Source organism: Papaver somniferum, chromosome 6 (assembly GCF_003573695.1).
Source record: "Papaver somniferum cultivar HN1 chromosome 6, ASM357369v1, whole genome shotgun sequence".
Classification (NCBI taxonomy): domain Eukaryota; kingdom Viridiplantae; phylum Streptophyta; class Magnoliopsida; order Ranunculales; family Papaveraceae; genus Papaver; species Papaver somniferum.
In genome coordinates this window covers 18,026,386-18,034,832 of record NC_039363.1, presented here as the reverse complement: position 1 = coordinate 18,034,832, position 8,447 = coordinate 18,026,386, and the positions used below count along the sequence as shown (strand labels likewise).

The window sequence follows — 8,447 nt, the reverse complement described above, 5'->3', positions numbered from 1 at the left end:
GCCTCAACAATAATTGCAAGTGGCTTCTGTAACATTTCTCCTAGTGAAGTGGCGCCATATTATGTTCCGAATCCTAGCTGGACTTGATGCATCCATGATTGATCACTGACAAATAATATATACACAATTCAAACATGATTTCAATTCAGAAACAACAACAACAACAGCTCCAAACTTCAGCAATATATACAAAAACACTTTGTAGATTCAGGAATTAGGATGTTATTTTCACTTTGCATATAAACTACATAGTGCCAAGCTACACACATGAGTGACATGACACATGTTCCTCAACCAAACCTAAGCTTTGTTGTATTGTACAGCTAAACAAAGTCATATACAGTTCCTCAACCAAACCTAAATCAATCGAAAGAAAGTTCACTGAATTTATTTCAAGAAACTATAAAACTCAGATGAATCCAATTACAGTCTGCTTGCAATCACTATTAAATACAGGTACACACATTAAAAGAAGAAACTCAACAGTCAACATAATCTTTTCAGTTCCAAAAGGTGCAAACTGCAATATTTCCAATAAATGAATTAGCATCTCCAATCAATCTCTAGCATCTCAAATCACTGAATTAGAAACCCCAAAATCAAACAAACAGAAATACCCTAGAAACATAAGAAGATTTCAAGAGGATTGCAAGCAAGATTTTGATGAACTTACCCTTAGTTAACAATTTCTGGGTTGGATAGTTCCTTGAATCCTTTCCCTTCGTCTTCTCCTTGGCATGATAACTTACCCTGTGAAACCCTAAATTAAGTTAATCCAGTTCCAACCAATTGGTCATCAAAAATCAAAATAAAGCTCAAATTAAAAGAAAAATCAAGGAACCCAGTAGTCCAAATCAAACGATTTAAACACAATAACGAATAGAAATTGATTAAAATTAGAGAAGAAAAAAAGCAAAAAAACTTACAGAAGAAACACAAACACTGATTTTCTTCTCCTTCTTCTTCTGGATCGAGAGGTGGTGTAACTTGTAAGTGTAACTGGAAACTTGTGGTGTAAGTAACTGGTTGAAGTATGGAGAAGAGAAGAAAACTCTTCCCTGTAACTCTAATGGAGTTCTTCTCCTTCTCAGAAGAGAAGACGGGAAAAAAAAAGAAACCGTAGCCTTATTGTTCTATATATACCACACCTAAATCTAATAGCTATTATTAGTTTACTACCCCTAAATCTAATGGCTATAATTCTTCGGTACATTCGGTCAGGGACGGTACGGGACTAGGATAAGACTATGTACATGTACCTCCTTAGCCCCGATTCCTATTTTTTGGACCGGTACTTGTACCCCATCCTCGATTCGGTACAAAAACAGGTACGGTACCACCGGTCCGGTCTGTCCAGATTTTCGGCTCGTTTTCCTGTGCACCCTTAATCTCAATCACTTCCCACTAGAATCTCTGGCAACCACAACTGCAAGAGAGGAAGGCACTTTGATTGCAGCATCAAAATTTAGCTTCCTGGCGGAGTTTTGTGGTACATTTCTGACACTGTGTTAATGCCCATTTAACCTTAAGCTGCAAGCCCAACAAAAAATATCTAATCAACAGATTACATCTAAATTGTTTCCTGAACTAATGATCTGTTCATTCCATTCATTAGTTGCGTCTTAAGCTCTCCACTGCAGCTCAAAAAGGAGAGAAGTAGGAGTTTTTCTCGAGGGTCTGTTTGTTGCTCCCTCTCCGGATATATCTGCATGATTTGTCTTTACTAGCTGCTGCTGGAATCACTCACAGATTTGACACAACAGTCGCCATACAAACATAGTTTCTATCTCCAAAGAGATAAAGAAAAATCAGAGCTGATGATTTAGAACTTCATAATCAAACAACTCTACTCTCTTTCTCTCTATGTAAATCCCTGCTTCAAAGGAAAGTGATCTAAAAAATGTACACTCATTCAGATTTGCAAAATGTTGAGCACATTTAAATTTCGAAAGAGATACAGAACTTACAAAGCCAAATAAAATTATGCAGTGACATGGTAAAATAAAGAGCCCAGTCTAAAACAACATATGGAAAAGGACTGTCTGTGCCTTCTCAGTTCATGAAAGCTTTCCTCCGTAGTCGTTATTCTCAGGATTCGCGTAAGAATCAGACGACACAAACTGAACACCTGGGAACTGAAGTCTTTATACTCAGTATTCAAGTAAGAATTAGAGCCTCAAAATTGAACATCTTGTGAACCTGTAACAAATAAAAGTAAGAAAATCATAAGCACGGTGACAGTCGATTACATATCAATTCTGTAACTGTAGATGGAAAATACTGAACCAAGAAATAACAAGATAAAGAGTGTGTTCATGCGCTGTGTGACTTTGGTACACACAACTGTGTGTTCTTTGCTGAGATAGGATGTTTGGTTTCTTCACAGGAGCACCAGGGTAGTGAAAAAGTCGGAAAACATCCCATGTCTCCTTCTGGTACATTTTCCAAGCCAATTCCCTTCTACAAGACCCATAAAGTTAAAATTTCGAAAAAAAATAGAAGAAAGTAGTGCCTAAACAGAGAATTGCTATTTACAACCCGAATAATTAGACCAAATATTAAAAGACAGGGAAGCTTGAAGAAGCAACATGCACGTTTTTATTAGAAAAGGAAAGAGAAATCAAAAATTTTTGGACATGAGCTTGGGAACTTCTTGAATTCGTCATGATTTAAATTCCAATTACTTGGGTATAAATTATACCTATCACAGCTCAATAGATTTAGTTACTCAACTGTAACTAAACATAGTTTCTACAGCAATGGTACCAACAAATCTATCTAAATTAACATATTGGCATTGAATCAGGATTTATCGTAACTTCAACTTTTCAAAATATAAATAGTACTTTGATCCTGTTAACAATGCTCAAGTAGCCAAACTCTTTAAACTTTGATATTTCATCAAATTCCAATTACCAAATACCGATGTAAACTTTAATCAATAGAAAACTGCAAACAGATATCGAAATCGATTTTTTACTAATATAACACCTGCATTTTAGGTCTCTACTTATCAAATAATACTAATACCAAACTAAATTAGGATCGACGAAAAAATATCAAAAATCTGTAAGAAACCTACCTGAAATTATCCTAGCATTTGTATGAATGTTCCTCAATTTCGATAAGAACCTGAAAAATTAAAAGAATGCCATTAAGATCAAAGATGAATCTTTAGCAGAAACACCAGAATTACCAAGTCCTTCCATAAGTTCTATCTTATATTTAAGTGCTTTCTAGCAAGTGAAGTGTAATAACCACAACACACATTGAGGTTCAATTATGAACTGAACTAAACCCAAAGTAGAAGATATTGTAAGAACTGAACCTTTTTGCTCTATGAACAGTGAACTATGTAACCTAACAATTCCACAAGACAGGATTTCTGCACACAGATCTTACAGTACGGAGTAGTTGCAGCTTGTGTAATATCCAAGGCACCTAGACTCTTCAAAGATGGCCTATATTAACTTGTCATCGATTTTGAATCAAAGCCAATATGGCATTCAACTTGAGTTAAGAATAGCTATTGTCCTGTAATCATCACACTATAAACTAATTGTGTATTCTGCCATTTCTAGTTAACTGAGTAACCAAAGGAAGTACCTAAACTATATTTCCGCAATGCCTTCACTGAACATACGACTTTGCGGTACCCAAAACAAATATCTTTAGAATCCACTAAATAGCATAGAAACTACTGATACATGATATGAGACTAAATGGAATAGTGAATTAAGGAGACATTTCCCACAAATGAAATTAGTGGGTGAATACCCCATCAAACAACATGACATATACAATGCTTTAATCAAGAGCAAGTAAAACTAGATTTCATTAAACAATCTTGAATGCTTGATCAGGTGAAAATCATAAGCGAATACATCATTTTAAACTACAGAAATTCAACTCACATGTTGAAGAAGACCTCAAAATGGCTCTGCAACAATTATAATCTTTCTTCTATCCCAAATCACGTGCCACCAACAGCTTTACTTACTCATCACAATTATTCCTTATTTCTACAAGAAAGAACGATTCCCCAATGAATTTGATGAAGATAGAATAGTAATAGAACATCAGCGAATTTCTGGCGAAATGTGAAGACTGCAAGAAGTTGTTCCACAGGGACCAAAAGCGAACTGCAGGCGGAGTAGATGTCGGAGGTTGATGGTTATGGTCAGGGTAGTAATTTAAGATGGCTAAATGGGTTGGTGTTGCCGGGTTTCCACTAAATTAGAATCGAATAAAAAATATCAAAAATCTGTAAGAAACCTACCTGAAATCATCCTACCATTTGAATGAATGTTCATCAGTTCCGATAAGAACCTGAAAAGTTAAAAGAATGCCATTAAGATCAAAGATGAATCTTTAGCAAAAACAACTGAATTACCAAGCCCTTGCGTAAATTCCACCTAATATTTGAGTGCTTTTTAGCAAGTGAAGTGCACATTGAGTTCAAATATAAACTGAACCAAACCCAAAGTTGAAGATATTGTAAGAACTGAACCTTTTTGTTCTATCATCAAATAACAAAGTAACCAAACGATTCCACAAGACAAGATTTCGGCACATAGATACCTTACAGCACAGAAAATATTTAGACTCTTAAAACATGGCCATTATTGCCTTGTCATTGATTTAGAACCAAACCAATATGACATTCAACTGGAGTTTAGAATATGCTCAAGTTCAGTCACATTTTACAATCCACTATGTGTTTCAATTGATACATTTTATACAACGAAATGTAGTTATTGTCCATCTAATCATCACTATGAATTATTTTATGTGTATTCTGTAGTTAACTGGGTAACTAAATGGAAGTATCTAAAACACTTTCCCGCAATGTTTTAACTGAGCATGTAACTCTACAATGAATAATTGAAGAGCTTGCTAGTGACTCATAGGGAAAACCATTCGCAGTACATTGTAATATCAAGACGGAGTACGCAAAACAAATAAGAACACAAATATCTCTAGAATCTGCTAAAGGAGACACTGCCCACAAATGAAATTAGTGGGTGAATACCCCATCAAATGGCATGCTTTATACGTGTGGATCTTCATTTGGGGTAATTCAATCAAACAATTCTGGGGTGTGGATATTGGCATGGTATTTGATATAAGGGTGAAGACCCAAATTGGATTTCATGTTAGGGTTTAATCATCAAGTAATGGAGTCAATTCACTAATTTCAGTTCTTACCCTATTTCATTCAAAGAACAAATCATTAAACTAGATTTCATTAAATAATCAAAAATGCTTGATAAGAAAATCATTAAAAAAAATACATCATCTGAAATACATAAATTCAACTCACAGTTGAAGAAGACCTCAAAATTGCTCTGCAACAATAACCTTTCATCTATTCCCAATCGTGCCACCAACAGCTTTACTCATCATGACCATCCTATGTCTACAAGAAAAAGACGATTCCCCAGTAGATATGCTCTTGCAGATAAAATAGTAACAAAAGAAACACCGAATTTCTGCCAAGATGTGTGGACCGCGAGAAGTTGCTCCACAAGGACCAAAAGCGAACCGCAGGCAGAGCAGATGTTGGAGGTTTATGGTTATAGTTAGGATCGTAATTTAAGATGGCTAAATGGGTTGGTGTTGCCGGTTTTCCACCAATAACATTAAAGGCAACCCAATAAATCTTGGATGGATCTTGATCGGTTTTCACTAAAACAAAATAAGTTTCGCCGGGGTAAATATTCAGGTTTGGAGCAATGAATGGCTCAGCAAAATGTCCATCGGCTTCTAATACGGTCATGTTATTCCCCTGCATTACATAAAAGAAAATCCAATATTCAGCATTGATTCATAAAATGTAACAACTGAAAAGGCAACAAGGAGAGATTGACCAGGCTCTATCTGAGCTCCAAACTAGACTTCTTGGATTGAATCTGATCTGTAGGTTCTCTACCACAAATAAAATCCCCCATTCTATCTAGGAATATGCCAATGGCAGGTGGAGATTGGGTCGCACACCAAACTCATTCTAGATTCGGTTATAGCATATGCAACTTCGGATTGCTAAATTTGACACATGCCATAATGCTAAATTATAACTATACACCAGGTTATTGCGTGTGAAATTGTAACAGAGGCTACAAATTGACACCACTGTGGATAGTCCAAGTGGATTAAAATAGGCCAAGGGGATTCTAAAATTACAAGGGTGGAAAAATGTCGCTCGACCTGTAGCCTTGTAGGAACATCTATAACTAGTATAGCCATATTAGAGAAATTATTACCTCGATTACGAAATTCAGTACAGAGAAAGATGTGAAGCTCGAAATTCTTAACCAAATAGTTTTCCCTTGAACAACAGTTACCACACAAGGAGAGCATTCAGGCTTCATCCCGTTACAACAATCTGAAATGGCATTGGTTGGACGGGAACAGTTGAATCCTGCTCTTCCATGAATCAATAGTGACTGCAAAATTAGGGAAAAAAAACATCAAAATCATCAAGGAAAAGTGATTTATTTAATTTTGAATGATTAATTAGAAGTGAATTACTAGAATTAGAACTTTAAATTTTGATAACTGACCTTAGGTTTTCCAATCCAAACACACGGTTTAGAAGCTAAACCAGTAGCTAGTTCACAAGTACCCTCATCACAGCAATCATTAAGGATGATACTTATTTGGTAATCATCATGCAATACTACTTGTTCAGGAACTGCTACCTGTATGGACCCGTAATTCCCATGGTAGAAATCTGACCAAGGCTGCAAAATCAGCAAATCAATAACTAGTTCAAAAGTAATAGAGATGTACCTGAAATCTGAATCAAATTTGGATCATTAGAAACTTACTCTATCAACAACAAACTTGTAAAAGAAAGTTTTTCCAGGTGACCATTGAAGAACTCCTCCAATTCCATCATCACCCCATGTAGTACCACTACCAATCTACTTGTTTACCAATAGCGTCATGGAACATGAATCAATCAAAAAGATTCAATTTTTAGGTTCACATGAATCAATCAAAAAAGTTCAAAAAATCTGACTCTTACAATCTCCGTCTGCAACCCACAACCCCTTCAACAACAACAAAGAAACCTACTTGAAACCATGGAAATCCTAATTAAAACCTTGAAGACCCATCATCCTAAAATACCCTAATTCACTCTGTAACACTAATATTCACAAGTTTTTCAAATGAATGAATACTCTTTCAACAAAAAGAAATCCCAAATCGGAAAAAAAACAAAAACACATACCATAGACAAAATCCCCAAATCATTTAAAACAAGATGAGTAAAGATGAAAAACAAAACCTCGTCTGCTATCAAATCTCTACAACAATTAGCATAATTTCTTTATTTTCTCTTTCAAATCTGTTTTGGTTAGCAAATAAATAACCAAAAAGAAAAATTCGAAGAAAAAAAAAAGAGAAAGTAAGGGAGAGAGAGACTGAGAGCAGAGCAGGATTGGTTTTTTCTTGGGGTTTTGGTTCGGTAGTGGTCTCCAAAAAAAACGGAACGGGGTCACATTTATGACACTCTGTAACTTGTACTAAATGTTACAGTACTACTAATTGACGGACAAGTGAATTACCTGACGAATTCCATGACAATGGATAGAAACATTTTCTGTTAAGAAACTATTTCTAAGTTCCAAAATCAATATATCTCCACTGGTTGACGGACCAGGAGCTGTTCCATCAATAGCCATCACTAGTTCCTTCCAACAAACCGGCAATTGGAATTCATATTCGGATTCGCAGAAACGAACTCTGGCTTCAACTGCTGATGTTGTTAGCATCGTCATAACAACCAAACCAATTAACAGAAGATTTCTTGGCAGCTTTCTTCTCATTTCCGAACCCCAACCCATATTTTGCTGCTCTCTCTCTCTATCTCTACTTCTCTCTAATTTTTTCTTAATGGATATACTGGAGGGCTGGTATTTTTTACAGACAGAAAGACATTAAGACAAGACAGTGAGATGATTATCGTAAAGGCCAGATGAAGTACATACCCACGCGGTTTCCACAAAATCAACTTCAACTATACCAGAGAAAAGTTATTTGTTGGGAAAAATGAGTCAAAACAATCAACAGATTTGATGTGACCTAATCTTAAATAATGCTTTTTCATTTTAGCTTGAAAATAATTCAAATGGAAAAAATATAAGTGTCTTTTTCTTCTAAAAACAGAAGAAGTATAATATGACCTATTTTATTTTCACAAAATTGGTTAAAAAGACCAAAATACATAATTTCTGGGTGAAACAGACTGGTAAGTATTGATACGATTTATATGGACAATAATTAAAAAGATACTGTTCAGATATCCTGTTTGGTTATTTCACCCAGATTTCTTTTTATTAATTAACTAGACCAGACTAATATGCCCCTATCTTCTTTAAATGTTTGCAGAGACCTTTGGATGATAGATAATACCAGATTGAATTACATGATGCTTATGA

General features: G+C 35.4%; 1 protein-coding gene across 3 annotated transcripts; it reads right to left on the bottom strand.

Annotated features, from left to right (window-relative positions):
- Positions 1–1,863: 1,863 nt before the first annotated feature.
- On the bottom strand, positions 1,864–7,984 carry LOC113287086 (L-ascorbate oxidase-like). Of its 3 annotated transcripts, XM_026535752.1 has the most exons (10): positions 7,575–7,984; positions 6,831–6,926; positions 6,564–6,743; positions 6,264–6,446; positions 5,324–5,788; positions 4,280–4,329; positions 3,915–4,022; positions 3,083–3,132; positions 2,287–2,460; positions 1,864–2,199 (listed from the first exon to the last, which is right to left on the bottom strand). In XM_026535752.1, the coding sequence occupies exons 1-5, from the start codon at positions 7,851–7,853 to the stop codon at positions 5,420–5,422; spliced, it is 1,107 nt and encodes a 368-aa protein (XP_026391537.1). In that variant the 5' UTR covers positions 7,854–7,984; the 3' UTR covers positions 1,864–2,199; positions 2,287–2,460; positions 3,083–3,132; positions 3,915–4,022; positions 4,280–4,329; positions 5,324–5,419. The 3 variants fall into 3 exon arrangements, with proteins under 3 accessions (XP_026391537.1, XP_026391536.1, XP_026391535.1); XM_026535751.1 differs by having other exon boundaries at positions 1,864–2,460; positions 3,915–4,142; XM_026535750.1 differs by having other exon boundaries at positions 1,864–2,460.
- Between the last annotated feature and the right edge of the window lie 463 nt (positions 7,985–8,447).